This window comes from Triturus cristatus, chromosome 2_2 (genome assembly GCF_964204655.1).
Source record: "Triturus cristatus chromosome 2_2, aTriCri1.1, whole genome shotgun sequence".
Lineage (NCBI taxonomy): Eukaryota > Metazoa > Chordata > Amphibia > Caudata > Salamandridae > Triturus > Triturus cristatus.
The window spans coordinates 541,762,612-541,780,907 of NC_140582.1; the positions used below are offsets into that span (position 1 = coordinate 541,762,612).

At 40.8% G+C, this 18,296-nt stretch overlaps 1 protein-coding gene across 3 annotated transcripts in view; it reads left to right on the forward strand.

Moving 5' to 3' along the window:
• TMEM131L (transmembrane 131 like) overlaps window positions 1–18,296 on the forward strand; it is a 553,379-nt gene that overhangs the window by 357,096 nt on the left and 177,987 nt on the right. For all 3 annotated transcript variants that reach the window (XM_085641690.1, XM_085641691.1, XM_085641692.1), the window contains 6 exons: window positions 1,961–2,078; window positions 5,807–5,945; window positions 7,196–7,305; window positions 8,984–9,056; window positions 10,469–10,611; window positions 16,732–16,874. In XM_085641690.1, coding sequence (XP_085497816.1) covers window positions 1,961–2,078; window positions 5,807–5,945; window positions 7,196–7,305; window positions 8,984–9,056; window positions 10,469–10,611; window positions 16,732–16,874 — 726 coding nt within the window. The remainder of the gene's footprint in view (window positions 1–1,960; window positions 2,079–5,806; window positions 5,946–7,195; window positions 7,306–8,983; window positions 9,057–10,468; window positions 10,612–16,731; window positions 16,875–18,296) is intronic.

An 18,296-nucleotide genomic window follows, 5' to 3' on the forward strand; every position in this document is an offset into this window, starting at 1 on the left:
ACCAGTATCGGTATTTTGCGGGGGGCTTAAACCATTGTTAGGATGCTTTGACCCGTCCACTCAGCAGATTATCATTCAGGGCGCTATTTGGTCGAGATTGAATTACATCAGCTCTCTCTACTTGAGGACCAACAAGCCAGAGATCTTGAGACTACAGAGGGTCCATAATGCGGCGGCCAGAACTCTACTTGGCTTCCCGAGAACCTGCTCCACCTCTGCTGCCATCCGCCAACTGCATTTGTTGCCAGTGGCTAGACGTGTGGAGTTCAAGTCCCTGTGCCTCGTTTTTAAAAGCTTTAATTCATCTTCGCCTGGCATTTTAGCCACCATGCTCTCCCTCCTGCCAACTCTGTTCTTCGGACCAACATTTGGTGGTGGTTCAGAGGGTGAGGAGAGTATGGGCCGGTGGGCGCGCTTTCTGCACTCGGGCAGCCAAATTATGGCATTCTCTCCCTTTGCCTATTCGCAGTTTGAAAAACTACTTGGCGTTCTGTAAGGCAATAAAGACGTATCTTTTCCCGTCACCTTAGGTCCCTGAGCTCTTTCTAGTGGTCTCTCCATTTGACTGTGATTAGCTCCGGGACGCCGCTTTGCTGGGGCAGCTGCGCGATCTACAAGCTGTTTAACATAACATATCAGTAATGCACTGATGTGGCTGCCCCCCTAGCACTCTTTTGTGAATTATGAGACAGGCTACCAGGCACACAGAGCCATGCACATCGAAATGCCTACTTTCCAAAGTGACATTTCCATTACTGTAAAGTCGAACCCCCTCCCACTACCGGAGAGGGTTCACCATTACAAACTCATTGATACCAAGCACTATGCTACACTACACTATTCCACCCGTACTAATTAATGCTCAACAGCTTTTCCCTACACCTCTTCATGCTAATCCAGTGCAGGAAGCAGGCCCCATCCTACCAAACACACCATCCGGTGTAATTCCCGACTCTTGCAGGTAACGCAAGAGTCGGGAATTACAACACCTGCCCAACCTCTTCCCAACACCGCACACTGTCACCAGGGAGAAATCCGATCTAGCAGGAGACATGCAGAACCTTGGCATGTAGCTTTCTAAACGCCAAACCGAGTAACAGTAACCTGTGCACACAGGCCCTACCAGGGCAAACCTGTGGCACAATCGATGAGCTACCTCATTCGATGGAACAACCAGTTTAGCAGGCCCACAGAGGCGCTTCCGAGTGACATGGCTCTGGGATAGGTCTTCCCCCATGACAAGGGACTTACAGCTAACTCAAATCAGCCAAACATATATAAAATGCTCCGCAGTATGTATATGATGAGTACAGCGCCTTGACATAGCACAGCGGTGTCAATCGCACTCAAGTCCTAAGGCTAACATCCAGATCAGCAGTAAACTGTGAAGGAGAAAAGCAAAATGTTGAGAGAAAGCATCCCAGAAAGAGCCATTTCCAACAAGTATGAACCAAAACCCATAAGATTTGGAAACCAGTATCTTCCTAAATTCACAATTTATAGCTTACATTTCCAAATTCATGACATGATGAAAATTAATCTTCGATAACTACACCTTTAAATTAAAAGTACTAACTATTATTAAATAGAAATACTTTGACAAATTTGTATCCTAGAATTACAGGACCTGGTGTTTTTAATTAGTAAGCTAGATATACCAATAACTGTTGACTTCCACTTGAACATAAAAAATTAGGTTAGCGGTCTGTAAATACAACTTTGTTTAATTAAAGAGAAGCCCTTGAGCAACAGTAAGAGGTACAGGGTGCTCTATGAGTAAAAATGTCTAGCCAGATAAGTATTGTGTGCCTTGTTGATTATAGAAGATTGGTCCATGAAAATGGTCCTGGTACTCCTTTTCTTCCCTCTTTTTCGGTGTTTTTCTGTTAAATCCTGTATGTGCTATACCAATTCGCATTTTGAGGTGACCACTAAAATAATTGTATCCCTTGTTTTACAGCAAATGTACGGTGGCAGAGAAGTTTGTCTTTAGATCATTCCACTTGGAAGGTAGATTCTGAACTTGGAAGTGAACTGTATGAAAGATACTGGAAACTAAAATATGGAGACACTTGCAGGTAAATAAATAACCTAATGTACCTACTTGCCATCTCCAAACCAAATATTTGACACAACTTCCTTAAACTTTTCCTCTCCTCTCATTCCCCTACAGCAATTGCTGGTATGTCTTTTAGTCTTTACTGTGTTTAACGTAGTTGGCTTTGTTGTAATGCTCTTTTAGTTTGGGACCCCTTGGTGTTTACTCCTAGTCACCTGTCGTTGCTGCAAATTAAAGTCTACCTGCGATATTTACTTGCTGGTGTGCACATACTCCAGAGCAAGTCATACACCAGACATTCAATCTTCTTTTGCATTCCCTAAAATTGAGAATATTTGGCGAGCCTTCTCTTTGGTGAGGCTGCAATACTTCAAAGTAAGATGAGTTTTCCTAGTTGTCTTGGGCATCACTATGATGACCATGACTGGCTCCAGGTTTTCCAGAAAATTGTATGAAATAGATTGTCTTTTAGGTTAACTGTCTATAAATATAATTATGTACAATCTAATTTTATTGCAGATTTTTTTATCCTTGATTATTTCATCATTGCAGATTTAAAAAGTTTCTGTGCCATGTTTTTTCATGAGCTACCCAAGAGACATTAATTCACATTCCAAATAAAAGGCAATTTTGAATGCTGTAACTTACCTGCTGATCCTCCAGTTCTATAGTCCAACAAGAATTCTACTAAATACTTCTAACCACAAATTTGTCACCTTATCAGGGACCAGACTGGATATGAAAACTCATGTAATAGCTCCTATCTGCCAGTATGTTGCGCCATCGACTTAAATTGTGACTGCTTCCCTCCTCCAGATGTGATGATACTGAACCTCATATAGGCACCATCCTTGCGCTCTCTGTTCTTCCTCTTTTTCGATGCTCTTCTTTGTGAATTCAGAGCTGTGCATTTATTAGTTTCTGCCCTTATCAGCGCCCTTTTGGTTCAAATTATTTTCACAGGATGTAGGGGTATGGCCTCTGAAGACGACAGGCTTTAAATCCTGTTGTGCATTGCAGAAACGTATGTTAGGTATGGGACCCGCACATCTGCTGCCTGTTGTGTCTTGGCACCAAACATGGCGCTAACCCCTGTGACAAGTGTTCACTTATGCATCCCAAAGCAATCAAAGAGCATAACACCAAACATGTCGCCACTCACAAGGAGAGGACCTTGCATCCAGATCGCGAACCTGGTCCTACTCTGGGTCTCCATCTTAAACTAAGGCTTAGTTAGTCGAAGGTGAATATGAAAAAGAAACATAAGAGTCAATGAGGCTCTTCGATGTTCAGATCCATCAGTTCTGAGAAGAGATCTCCTAGTCAACCTTCCAGAAACCTGACACTGGCTTTGCCTTAATCTTTGGATCTGATGCAAAATTGGAATCCAATTTGTGTTGAGTTTCCAGGGTCTTCATTGACTCTGCAACATTTTGAGATCTTCTAGGAGCTCCTACTGTATATCTTCGTATTCAGTCTGGTTCTCTCTGACTTGCCTCCTGGCCCTACAGACCTGGCAGGGCACCCCATGAAAATTTGACTGCAGGCCATTCTTCGGCACTGATTCACACTGATCGAAGTCACTCTGGTCTGCCTCTAGTGCTGAGCTTTGCATTTACTCATCTACTGCAGGCCTTGAAAGTCTTTCCTCCATCTGCTCTGGTGGCGTCTGATCTGGATTTGGTTTTCTCTCTTCTCTGGTTTTATTGTCCTCTTTAGTTATAGTTTGACCTGTGTCACGCTATACTTAACAAAGGCACAGCCAGGTGTGGAGGAAGGTTACCCGCCTGCTTCACTGAATCAGCAGCAATACATTAGGAGGATGGAGACTAGTTTTGGGTCTTACGCTTATGCCATACAAGTTTTCCAACCTGCCCAACATGATGAGGATGATGTAGGGAGAGGTAACTTGCTACCACCTCAATATGTTGATGCAGGCCTATTTCTTGACCTACAGAATGTCAGGTGCCTCCATACCTTTCAGATTCTCTTTAATTCGCCTTTGGGGCCCCTGATCGAGGAAAGTGCCTCTTTCGAGGCTGTAGTATGCCTTATGGCAGAAGTGTTGGAACTGCCCCCCCTCATTGAAGAGACGAAGGCTGATATTTGACAGTGATTTGGCAACTTTGAATTTCCACTTCAGAGCCTATGTTGCCATATAACAAAAATCCGGTTGATTTGAATATGGCAGCTTCTTCAAAACCATTTCCTGCCAATGGTAAATCATCTTATGGCTAGGTGCCGCAGACCAGGGACTGGTGACCCTGAGTTCTTGTTGCAGCATTGCACTCCATAGAACCTTGAATTGCAGACCTCCACTTGCAAGGTCAACCCCAACTCCTTTTCTGTAAGTCCTCCAGAGAGTGAATCTGAAAGAAGTGATACAATTGACAGGAAAGGTTTATCTTCTGGCACTACACCCATTGTCTGTAGTCTGTCTTTAGGGGCACTACGTTATACAAGCACTTATAGTCATTAAAGTTTGCTGTCTCACTTTTGGGCAGACCTAGTTACCTTGCTGCTGCTTGCAGCTTAGGTGAATGAAATCAGTTGAGGAGTAAGGATTCTCTCGCACATTAAACACGCAAATTCAAATCTTCTCAATCATCGAAACGATCCTTCATAGGCGCTAGATCAAGTTACTGCAATTCTCTTAACCTAACATTAGCACCAAACATCTTGTTGTTTCTGAAACAACTATAGATTTACTTCTTCAGCGGAGCAGATCCTCCCAACTCTTATGCCATTTAAGTATGAGAAGATTCTATCTGACACTAATGGCAGGCTGGTACTTACTTTTGTTGAACCCTTTTTGTCTTTTGTTTACAAGTTGTTCTTGTTACACCTTCCCTTCCTCCTCTTTCCTGCTCTCCCCTCCTTATCCTACTACCTCATCTGATGGCCCCTTTTGCCTTCTACTTCTAAATTACGCTTGTTCTGCTCCCTCTCTGTTTTATATAAAGTGCTGTAATACTGTTCTGGTGTCACGCTGCTATATGAAACCTTCCTATAAACACTCTTTAGGGCATGGCACGTGAATGTGTACCAAATCCTATTTGAAAACTGTCTTGCACTAATTTTAGTTTAGGTGTACTCCTAATTTGAAAAAAATAGCAAAATCCTCATTTTATTTTACCCAGTTATGCATGAGTGTTGGGGATAGCTCCATGGGCAGGCATTCTGGCTGTTGATTTTGTTATTCTGCATTCTCTATTTAGGAAGGTGCAGATTAAGGTCCTACATGTTCACTTGCATGAAGAATGACACACAGTATTCTTGACTTGAATGGGCAAGTGGCATATAGAAAAGTATATATTTGAGGCCTTAGCTTGTAAGTGTCTCTATGACATCAGCTTTACATGCTGTACTGGAATGGAGAAGCCTGCTGCCTCTTCTCCCTAAGCACCTTTCCCCACTGCTGATGTTCTCCTGGTAGCAGTTGATGTTCTTGAAAGAGATGCACCTTGCAAGCTTAGACAATATTCTCTCCGGGGACAGAATTTAATAAAATTTTTGTTCCTACGGGAGGAAATCAACAATAGCTGCTTTACTAATTCTGTTCCCAAGAGTAGCAAATAACATAAGGACATTTAAAACCTCCTGATTTATATACACGATCTAGCGTATTTAGGTGTGCATTAAGATGAATTTGAAGGTCTGATTTGAATTATCAGTTTTAATCAGCGTAAGAAATCCACTGATCCATTTGTTTACACATTAACTTTGTGCTTTTATTAAATCCCACAGGAAACATTTTTTAATCAGGACGAAGTACATTGATCAGAAGATAATCGAGAAAGGTTCTTTTGCCTTTTTCTGGCCTCATTTGATTTCTGAGCCTGGATTTACGCTAAACTTCAGTACCACTGCACTGAAAAATAGTACGGTAAGGAACATTCTTTGCAGGGAAAAATAAATACATAGTAGCTCTGAACTATATAAATTTGTTTATTATAATATGCGTTTTATGTAAAGATACTTTTTTTTAACATGGCTAAATTTTAAATTGCTAAAGTTGATGATTTGAGTTGTTTATTGATATGCAGAGAAATAATTTTGGAGCAAAATTGTAAATACAATTAGTGCCATGGTATCACTTGCAAACTTGTGCTTGTATACCCAGTCTTATGAATGTTACTCACAATCTGTAAATGTGTAGACTCTGTCTAACAAGATAAGGAAACCGGGAAGAGAGCTTTATCAGGTGTTGAATCAGTTTTGGGCTCATTGTCAGGTCACTTTTCTCATGTTTTTTTTTTTTAATTTCCCCCTTGTGCACCTCACTTCTCTATCATAATCTTTCTCATCTATACATTTATATCTTCCCTTGCTGACACTCCCCTCTCTATTCTTCTCTCTTGTTGTAATTAGCCCCAATTGCCCAGGCTTATTGTTGCTCTCGTTCAACTGGTATGCTCTGTTTGTTCATCCCTGGTCATCTCGTACCCAACAAACATTGGAAATCTGACATTTAGACATTCAGAACGGAAGCATTGACACAAAGTGCACCATTCAAATATATCTTCAGTAGGATGTGTGTGCAGATGGGACACAAGAGGAGCACATATTCATTTGTCTATTGTAGTTCTCAAAATGAAACCCACACCTCCTTAAGATGAGGGACACAAGTTGTGCAGTTTGTTAACTTTGTGTCCTGTAAGTGGATAACACCATTCAAGGTGTTAATTCTGAGTTGGCTTATTCTGCCCCTGAATATTTGAAACAGATTCCAGTCTAAATGTTTTACAAAGGTGGGGGACTGTGTTTGGATTGGTGCCTGTGTTCAGTGTTTGAGTGATCTAAGCATAGTGTGTGCTCGTTGTCTTTCTCTTTCAAAGAATTAGGTCTCCTTCAGGCTTGCGTGGCTGACCTTGACACTTGTATATTCCTCATTGAAAACTCCTTTTATTTTGTAGCAATGAAAGTGCTGGTAAAATATGTATCTTTTTTGTTTGATGCTACTTGAAGCACATTTGCTCAAGTGTTGCTAATGTCATCCTTTTGTAGTCTTGACTGTGTGGTTTATTCTGAAGCTCCATGTCACATGACGGAAGCAGGTGTGATATTACAGTGCAATTTTTGTGATTATGCTTTTAAATGCAAGAAACATGTCTTACTTTGCAACCCTTCTTTTAGGTTGGGTATTTTACTCTGAGGAACCCATCCTCCTTGTTTGTTACTGTGCAACTTCTACCTCTATCCAGCTATCCCTCCCCGCAGCCTGCGTTGGACCTGCTCACTAAATGGTATTTATTAAGCATGGCTCTTTTTTAAATATATAATCTGTATGTCTGTATCTACGCTTTAAAAGTGCAAATCTACACCTGGAGCAATGGAGTGCTGTTCTGGAAATGGGTGGGATACACAAGTGCGATACACATTGCTTCATTTATTTTGGTCCTGGTTGCAGGTGGTATGCCCCAGCAAAGAGTCAGAAAAAGGAGACTGGGAGAAGGGGAAGAGAAAGCTGGAAACACATAAAAAAGGGAAAAAGCAGGGATGATAAAGAACATGCTAACATGAGATAAAGACCTGGAAGTTTAGGGTGGGGGGGGGGGGATAAAGGACTAGACAGCCTTGATGCTTCTCAGTCCTGGCATTCTGCAGCAGGCTCCTGGGGGAAACTTTGGGCACCTGAAATAATAACGATAATCATGAAGATTGCTGCACTGGGGAAGCAAGTACAACTTGCTTGAAGGTAAATAGGTTGTCTTCAGACATCGCCCATGGGGGAAGGATTGGCCAGCGACTGGAACTAATTGCAAATTAAGTGTTACTTGAAAAGACATAACTGCACAGAGAAAATAAACTTTGGTTTTTATTTACTACTACATGGTTTAAACAGGGAGGGAAATTCTAAATCCTTGTCTTAAAACTCATCGTCTGGATTGCTGTAACTGAAATTTAGTTTTTCCAGTATGGGTCTGGGTTGTGGTTATTCTAGAAAAGGGGAACCTTTATACACTCCTAAAGATGTAAGCTTGCACTTCCTCTTTTGGATTTCTGCATGAGTAACTAAGGATCTGTGCACATGAAAAGGGTGTGTTTGGACAATGTGTATATAAGAGCATGACGTAGGATGCAGATGGCTGAGCATAAAAGTGCAGCTTAATTTGCAGGACAGATGGTTAAGCAGCAAGGGAATTAAACTGTATGTTTCTCATTTCAAGTTGGAAAAAACCTCTGCTGAAATATGTATTTTTCTTCTGATGCTGCCTTTATTATTTATTGTGTACATTCTTTCAAATTTGTCCATGTCCTTCAAAACAGTGTTGATGAAGTACTAAATTCATATTCATTAAAATTAGGTCCAAATGTGCACTTACCGCAGTCTTAATGTATGTAGTAATTAGGTTTCATTGGGTGCTTGATTAATGTAGGCATATATCGTTGCACTTGGTCTCTTCTTCTTTGACTTGTATAATAAACACTTGATGGAGGAGATGTGAAAGGGTCTGGAATGTCTTCTACCCATATGCCTGGTTTATTGTTCACTTGTTAATTCTTTTAATTTCAGCACCATCAGTGCTAATTAATCTATTCATACGGCCATATCATAAACTACATGCGGTCTAAAATGCCCAACTGTAATTGTTCGGCAGCTGTTGCTGTTCACTGAATTGTGTGGATGTCTCTGTGTCTCTCTCTCTGTCTCTCTCTCTGTCTCTCTCTCTGTCTCTCTCTCTCTGTCTCTCTCTCTGTCTCTCTCTCTGTCTCTCTCTCTGTCTCTCTCTCTGTCTCTCTCTGTCTCTCTCTCTGTCTCTCTCTCTGTCTCTCTCTCTCTCTCTCTCTCTCTCTCTCTCTCTCTCTATATATATATATATATATATATATATATATATATATATAATTTTTTTTAACTAGACTATTTGCTGATTATCCTTTTTGTGTTATGACAAAACATTATTTTCTTTGTTTGTGAAGGTTCGGCATAAATGTGAACAGTATCAATGTTACAACAGATGAATTCCGACTCACGAAAGAGTGTGTCCAGCTGGTAAGATACTTTCATATTTGACGAGGCTGAAATGACAAAATAACAAACTACACACATCGCTTCATCCTGTTCATTGAATTGCAGTCAACGTTTAATGATCAGGGATTTACAGAATTCTAGATTTGCTTGATTAATCTGAAAATTACCAGCAGGTGCAGGCCACACCACTAAAGGGACAGCCTTTCTTAGACTAATTCAGTTTGCTGTAGGCCACCCTGTAATCATGAGTGCTCTTGATGCCTGTGCACTACAAATGCCACAGCCAAAGATGAGTAATCGGTCACCTTTTTCTGCCCAGATCTTTAAAACCTATGGCAAAGGTTCAGAAGGTCCTCTGCATAAAGGCCTGAAAGCTATTGTGCTCCATGAGCAGCCGTGGGTGCTTTTCTCTTGTTACTTTGTTTTCACAAAGAAAGGGCCATGGTCCGTCTCATTCTCGATGTTTGGCACTGACAGTAATTAAACAGGGCAACTAGCTGTGATTATCAAACTATCAGACATCTATATCTTGGTTTCATGGTAGAAGACTAATATTACAAATGTAAGGTTCTCACTTCTGTCTCCATAAGTAACAAATGAATGCACCAAACTGCTTGTTTCAGTGGTGGGTTTACTGTACTTCAGAAGATCCATTTACACCTTTACATCCTGAGCAGGAACTGGGCACTTGCTATCCAAAGTCATCTTGGTCTCCAGTTAGTAAACTTGTGAGCATTGTATTCTGTTGTCTCCCGAGGATCACATAAGCATTGTCTCGAATACCTACTAAACTATATTCTGGGTCGCTGGTTAATGGTATTGCTCTGCTGGACTATTGCACATGCTCAAGGGTGCACCTCAAACTGAATCTGGTAACATACCCGTTTTGCCTTTTACTTTTCAACGTAACAATGTGTCTCGCACTCTTGTTCCCTGGTAGTTATGAACTTGAATATGAGTCAATAGACGAATAAACTTTGACAATGCATGTGCATGAAAACGTTTCTGCTTCCAACCTCTCTATTGATCTTATCTGTGAAAATGTCATGAAAAGAGCCTTAACTACCAATGTGTATTCATTACAGCTTTTACTAAATTACTTTATATTTAGGCAGCGTTTATTTCCCTGTGTTTGGTCTTAATCAAAATGCAGTACAAATGTTTTTGTCATTAGTTTTTTATTATGTGCTTGGAAATTGTCAGTTATGAAGATGGAAAGGATAATGTCTGCTATGTTTTAATATAGGTGGAATGGGTGCTCCTTCCACTGAACCTTTCAATTTTAATATTTTTGGGAAACCCCTTTAAAATGCCTATCTCTTTAGATAGATCACATTCTAATCAGTTTTTGAAAGTTATAGTTTAGAGTGCTCGACTCTGTTTCGTACTCCATGTTTTATACATTGTGCAAAATGTCTCTCTTTGTTATGTAGGATGGTCAGAAGCATGATCTTAGCACTATGAAATCAAGCCTTGAGGTGCTTCAGTTGACCTTAAAGCCATGGGAGTTCAGAAGAATTGGAGTAAAATTTACACCCGCTGACAGCAGAAAGGTTACCTCCCTTATTATGATCAGGTATGTATTGTCAGTAGATCTTACAAAGTTAATTGCTATCTTATAAATGATGAGAGACTTGAGCGCAGGAAAAATAGAATCAAAAGTAAAACATTGGAATGTTGAGAGCTCCATTTACGAAAACTAATTTGCTCAGCGCTAATAATGGCTGGTATAAGCTTTGGGCTCCAACATTGGAATGTTTGTCTATCTGGTTCTCGCTTGTAAATTTAAAAAACATTCTATCCTTAGTGGGTGGAATATTCTTATAGACCTTCTGCCTCGGGCTATACTGGTTGTTAAAGGCCCTCTCCCCCATTGTATGTTCTCACCTCCAGCTCGGGCCTATAGCTGGGGTTCAGGGCCTTCAACAACTGGTATAACCTTTGGCCGTGGGCTATTAGGCTCTATTGTTGACATGTTTAGCCACGTTACAGGGAACACAAGTTAATAAGAATAGGCCACTGAATCCATGATGGAGAAAGCATTGCTGGTTATCTACTTGATGAAAATTTAGCATACACTTTGACATTAGGAATTCTAGTAATGGCAATCTGAAAATGACCAACAAGTGCTTTATTGATAGTTTCGATCCAGTCATTATTCTGAGTCTTTATCCGATTTGGGCTCTTCTGCCTCAACTCTCAGCAATTAATTGTGCTATATGTAACTGATCTCCAATTAACACCCTTTTGAGACATTGTTGTATGTTATATTCATGAGTTTTAAAGTATAAATTGTTTAATAGAACTAAAGTAGTTTTTTTCCTTCAGCTGCATTTTGTTCATTAGTTCGTTGAACAGTGTTGCATCCTTTGGATAAAGTCTCAACTCCTCTTGTCCCCAAACCTTACCCTAATTTGGCTCAGCTGTGATGTGGCGGTGAGGTAGTTTGGCTTTCCACGTGGATTATAGAGCACACTCTCCTCGGGTAAATACTACTATAGCCCTATCTATCTCCAAACTGAGCATAGGTGGTGAAAAGTTCTATCAGGGATCCTGATTTGTTTACTTTAAGGCCCTCACCCACTCTTAGTGGCATGCTTGGTCATCACGTCTTATCCTGAACTCCTTCTGTCTCGTGGGCCTCCAGCCCTTGTCCATAGGGTCTAATCCCACAGGACCTACCAGAGTGGACACCAGTCTAGGCATTGCCACATCTGCCTCCTCAGGATTTGGAAGTACAATCGCTAGGATGACATCCATCACTGTATTTGGTCAGTCACTTACTCTACCCTGACAACCTGCGGCCCACCACTAACCCATCCCAGGAATCTAGGCAGTCCCCCACCTGGGTAAACTAGGGCACTTAATAATAAACTTTATTTTGGTCAAGTGACCATTAAAGTGCAATATGCAAATAAAAAACATATGAAAATTACACATATTAATATATACAGAAAACAATGACACATATGTGGAAACAAGTGACAGCTTAAAACTACCACAACATCCTTCTGCTTGGAGATGAATAACCATTAGCAGCAAAAAACTCTAAAAACCTAGAAGGGGCTCAAAAGGGTTTGTCATGCTGTCTTGTAAGTCCAGGCCATCAGGAGTTTTTCAGGCCCTGAAGTCATTCCAGTGTCATATTAGTCTTATGCTGTTAGTTAAACCCAAATACAGACAGTTCATCCAAATACACGGTACATATCGAGGATTAAATCTAAAATAGCAACTGAAGTACATATATTGCTTCGGGCTAGCCTACACTTGTCAAGTAACACCCAGTATCCCCAATATTTCGAGGCAGCAGTGGACACTTGTGAAGTCTTGTGATGACACCCCCTCTTTCCGACCTTTACAAAGAGGTCTCAGTTGCTCCATTAGTTGGCATTACACATTAACAAATTCAGGCTTTGCCATATCCATTGTTTCTATTGAGGACAATTTTCCCACAGATATCTCCTATATGTGCATTTGTACTGCAGAAGTTGTCAATGTTACCGCGCATTTGACATTTCTCCTATAGTTAATTGCCTCAACGGGACTTTCAGAGATTGAGGGTACCAAGTTTGAGCTCATATAGATAGAAGGTAAAAATTAGCACTCAAAGCTTGGTGGTCGCTGTCCGATCTAGGGACACTTTCCATGTCGACCAAATAGGGCCATAGTAACTGATCCAGCAGTAGATTATCAATATTACTAGTTATGAGTCCTCCTTTGAAAGTTCAACACAGAGGTAAGTCTGGTCTAGTATTACCACTAACTAGTCTTGGACCACATTCTCCAATCATGTCTTCCAACGGCGCTGCCACCGCAGTTGATTTTGTTACCACTTGGTCATGTACCCTCGATCTAGTTGATGAGTCATACATTTGTAAGATCTGATCTAAGTTTGTCTCTTTAAAGGTAAGTCTCGTATTGCAGTCACCTGTAATAATTTTTAAGGTGCTCTTGTTTAGTTGGCTCAACGTGTCTGAGAGGTAGTCCACATTTGGGGATTTAATATTTGGGGCAATTGATCTAACATACATATTGGCAATAGCTATATGTCTAAACCCATGAAAAGTAGTTATTTTTATTTATAATCCCAGGAGATCACTACTGTGACTACTTTGACTGTTGGAAAGCGATCTATCCTTAACCATATCAATAGGCCACATGATGCTCTTCCCGATGGGGATGATACCACATTGACAAATAATGTAATAAAGTCACTTCTAAATACGGTGGCCTCTGCACACCTGGAAAAAAATGAGATATCTATCAATAAACTCCCCCCATTCGGGGTCTCAGAGTTTTGCACTAATGCCAGCCAGATTCCACGATAGTAGACTCAAGTAATCATCTTTAGTCTCTACCCTCCCTTCAGTAGATGGACTTAGAGGGCGATCCTGCCTACTCGTTTAAGTGAATTATTTTCAGAAATCATAGCGCCCCCCCCCTCCATCTTTTCTAGCAACTAGTTCTTGGGGGGTTGCTTGTCCAGGGGTGTGATGATAAGTTCTCTCCCAGTTCATGTTGTGCTGACTATTCTGCCCCTTATTTTGCCTGAAGACAGTCAGTCTCAGATAGATTGAAGTACTTGTCTAGATTGAGAAGGCGTTAGTAAGGAGCTAGAGATTAGTGGTCAACGGATACTGTGTTGTCTGTTAGGGAATTCGGAGCATTGAGCTCGAGTCTTACTTGCAACTTTATATCAGGCCTGAACCTCAGCTCAAATGCGATTATATGGTCACTGGAGCACTTACTACCCATCCTCTGTCTTCACCAGGACCATCCCCTCGCTGGGCCACCCATCACCATGGTCCACCATTGGACAGCTCTCCGCCCAACAGATATCTTATGGGGAACTCTAGTGCTGTGACCTTTTCCTCGCACCAAACTGTGGGAAAATTTCTTGGGGTCCACCCGACCCTGCTGACAGGAACCCCCAAGTGTACTGTGGTTAGACTGTTCAGGAGATACTAGGGCTGTAACATGATATGAGGGTGTCACCAAAGTTATTTCCATCAAGCTAATCCTACATTTTTCTAATTTACTGCATTGTATTTAAAAGTACTTTCATTTTTAAAAGAAAAAGCACTGACTGGAGCAAAATTTGAGTGTTGATGTTGCTTACTAGTGAGCTGGGGTTACTAGCCCACACCACCCTGAGTAGCATTTTGCTACCCTGAGATAGTCACGTGCTACAATAGGGTACTTGGTTCCTAATAAAAAGACAACTGCAAACATATTACTCGTGAAGAACTAGCATCCATAGCAACTAACAATCCAATTTACTTGGCCATGCTTTTTGCACTGTCTGTCTTTCACCTCGTAGACGTTAATAAGTTAGCTGCACCACATATTGCATTTGTAAATCTTTATCGTCCAAAATAACTTTCTTGTCAGTTAGCTCTTTTATCCCAATGTCTAGTGGTGAATACAGGTTCATTTAGTTTAGTACTTTTTTGTTAACTGGCTCAATTTTTCTTTAGCAACCCAAGATGAAACGAGTTAATGCACATTTTTAAGCTAACATGCACAAGCAAGTTTTAAGTTGTTTACGTATTCTAAAGTGCTGGTTTACCTAATGTAATCTTGGGTTGGACAGTTTCTTTAGAATGTCATATTATTAAATTAGGACAGTAAGTGGTTTGTTGAAGAGTATCATTGTTTTTATCAACCTCCTGATATGCAGATCGTTTTGCACTTTAAGAATTTCAAAGTCTATTTTATTGCTGTCAGACATAAGAAATATTTTCCTCTTCTTGTGGTGAATTTAAAGAGTGGTATCGCCACCTTTAGACAATGTTAACCATTTGCCAGCCTCATGCAATAAACAAAAATAAGTTTAAAAAAATGCATACATCTATACATAGAGGGGCATTGGGTCAGCCCCCTTCATCCATAGGTGTGTTCAGCTGTCATCCATATTTTGCTTTTAACTACCACAGAATGGAGCAGCTGGTCAGCCCACTTCAGACAATGGTTCTCTTCACTGTGAGTGGTGGCAGAAAGATAACATTTTAATTCACCGACGTGATTTAGTTTTAACATGATTTAATTTGTTTAACGCAAAGCTGTTGTGCACCTCTTGAAGAACCTAGCTCCAGTATGTAGGGCGTTCTTCGACTCAAGTACTTTTTACATCCAAATCCTTGGTGGTCTCGGGATGAGTTATAAAACTTTTTTTTTTTTTTTTTTTTTTTAATCTTGCAATCAATATGGAGCTCTTTGAAACCCTTCTTGGCAAGCCTTTGGAACTGGCTTCAAGTAGAGTCAATATAAATTAAAATGGAGACATTCTTGAAAATTGTCAACGCACAGATGTTTGGTCTGTCGTTTAAAACAACGAGACACAGATTTAAATATTTGGGTGCAGATCTACACTGCGATTTAAATAGGACACATTTGCTATTTGGCAGAATGATGCAACAGCCACCATTCCTACCTTTAGAAAAGTAGGATATGTTGCAAAATGAAGCGTAGGTGTGTTGATTTAGGGCTGAAGCCTTGGATGGAACTTTAAGGCATGTGTACAGTGTTGACTTGAAGACGAGCAATAGTTGCTGTCCAACATTTGAATAGTAGCACATAGTGGGGGCATGATACTCTGGAATTAGTAGCACAGTAGTAACAGCATATTTTGTTTCAATCCCCTTTTCCCACTGCACTTTTTAACGTAGTATAATGCTTGATGAAAGAGAGGACACAACTCTGGATGGCAAACAAATGGAGGCTTTGTAGTAAAGCTCACAGACACTGTATTTTGAAATATATGTAGCTATTCTCTTCTTGAGGGTTAAAAGGATAATACAAAAAGCTTGGCCTCATCAGTGCTGTCAGATATGCAACAAGCTGAATCAGTGAGTCTTCTCACCTGTTTAGAACTATGTTCTGAAGACAAGTCCCCAGCCTCATTATCACGACCTTTAAAGGGTTCTGCTTTTTTTTTAGATATCAATCTGTTAATCCTTTGAAAGACTGTTGCACCTGCAATCTACTCACAACTTTCTTCAGTTTTAAAAACTGGATCCCTTGTCTTTCCTCTGTCTAGTGAATGTATAATGCCAACGTTGAGCCACTGCAGTATATGCTTCATGTAACCACTCTGTAGTGCATGTTTAATGTTAAAACATTAAAATAGCATGATCTATGGAGATAACGAAATGGTAGGAAGGCTGTTTCATATTGCGCATGTTTTTCATACAAGTGTTTTCATTTCACTTTGTACCTCCACAGCAGTCGTACATAGAGGGATGTGTCATGCATTCAACATCTATATTGTAAATGTCATGTAATAATATCACATAAAGCATTGTTGAAATGTGAGCAGTGGCAGTGTGCCCCATTTGGGCTGAATATGGATTTGTGGTTGGCAAAATATGAGGGGCAGTGTAAATAAAAAAATAAATTAAAAATACAGCTAAAGAAGTGATTAACATGGACAGCTGGCTCAGACAATTTTATTGTAAAAGCACCCCAGCATTATAAATGAAACTGTTTACAGCAAGTGTCCAAACTAGCGGACATACACTGTACAGTAGACAAAAGCAAGTTTTGACTTCCGTGTAGTATGAAAACTTGCTTACAAGCGAGTACAATTATTTTGATTAAAATAATTTCATAAATTTCATGTTTTTTAATTTTGCCGAGTGGTGCTGTGTGTGATTATAGCCGTGCTAATGTTCACATTTCCATTATTTTGTCAAAGGAACAACCTGACTATTTTGGATGTGATCACTGTAGAAGGCCTTGGTGCCAGAGAATCTCTAAAGGTCGGTGGAAGACTGCCTGGGACAGGAGGCTCCCTGCGCTTCAAGGTCCCTGAATCTACACTCATGGACTGCAGACAACGTGAGAATGACACTTCTGTTGCCCTTTAGTATGATGTGAAGTAGCTTTCAGTACACCTTTATTGTGAAGCTCACCTTACAAGTGTAGCCTCCTAGATATTATTTTGCCGACATGGGCTGTGTTTTTATGTCAAAGCCAGTGAAAGAGAAAGTCAGCAAAGCCTGGTATTTTCCCCCTTGAAGTATAAATGCAAAATAACAGATGACTTCAGATATATATGTCAAAACTGCCTCTTACCTATTTAAAAACTCGGAGACAGAATTGCCCTGTGCAAAACAAGAAAAGTGTAATTGATCTGCAACAAAATTTTGGTAATGGTCCAGGGCCTTCTAGAATCTTAAGACATAGGTGGCGATGCTATTAGCCACAACAAGGAATGTTTAATTTTCTAGGCTGTTTCAGCTGTGCTCACACTTTAGGCATACACAAGCAGCCAGATGTGGTAAGAACACCATCATTGAGTGTCTGCTTCCAAACTGAAATATTTGCTTCATAAATTAATTTATGTATGTTCCATCCTAACCAGACACCTGTGGAAATGCAACTAAAGTACTGAATCTTACCACACATACCCAAGTATGAAAAGCCTGGGGTAATTTGCACAAAATAAAGACATTTTGACAGGCGAAAAGCTAAATAGCATTTAAATGTATATCATGAGACACAAAGGGCCCGATTACGATGTCAGGTAGACCGCTACTGATGGGCTGTCGGTAGTGGTCCGCCCGACATCTAGGGCAGCGATCAGACCGCCGGATTACAATACTGGCGGTCGGTGCTATTTGAGCGGGGGGAAAGATTGCCTCCTCCGACAGCATCAAGGAGCCTGTCGGTGCAGCAGTTGGAGCCTAATCCCTACAATGGGGGCACTATCATCGGAGGCACCGCTGTAGTGATTAGGATGTCAGTTTCCAACAGTCTTTTCATGGCGGTCCGACTGCCATGGGAAGGCTGTCAGACACAGACTTTGGGGGGCCCCTAGCAGGGCCCCCTGTAGGCCTCTGCAATGTGGTTTTGGGGTCACATGGTGCCTGGCACGCAGTGCATGCATATTGTAAAACATCCCTTTTTTAATTGTGGTTTGTGCTGGAGCCCATTTCCGGGCCGCAGCACAAGCCGCAGTCGAAGATGGGATGTTTCTGATTACCTACATGGAAGTCACATCATAATCCGACTACTTATCGGGCTGTCCCAATCATGATACAATGGCGGTTGGACGCTCGTCCGACCGCCATTGTATTGACCTCCAAAATATTTGAGGACAAACAGGGAAAATATTAAGATATCTCGGAGGTAGTGACAGCACTTTAAACTGAGTTTTCAGCCCTTCATATAACTTTCACAAGGGACTACTCTGCAGCCTTTGAATTCCTGAAAAAGCATCCCTTTTTAGTTGAGTGGTGTCATATGTGATTAATTATA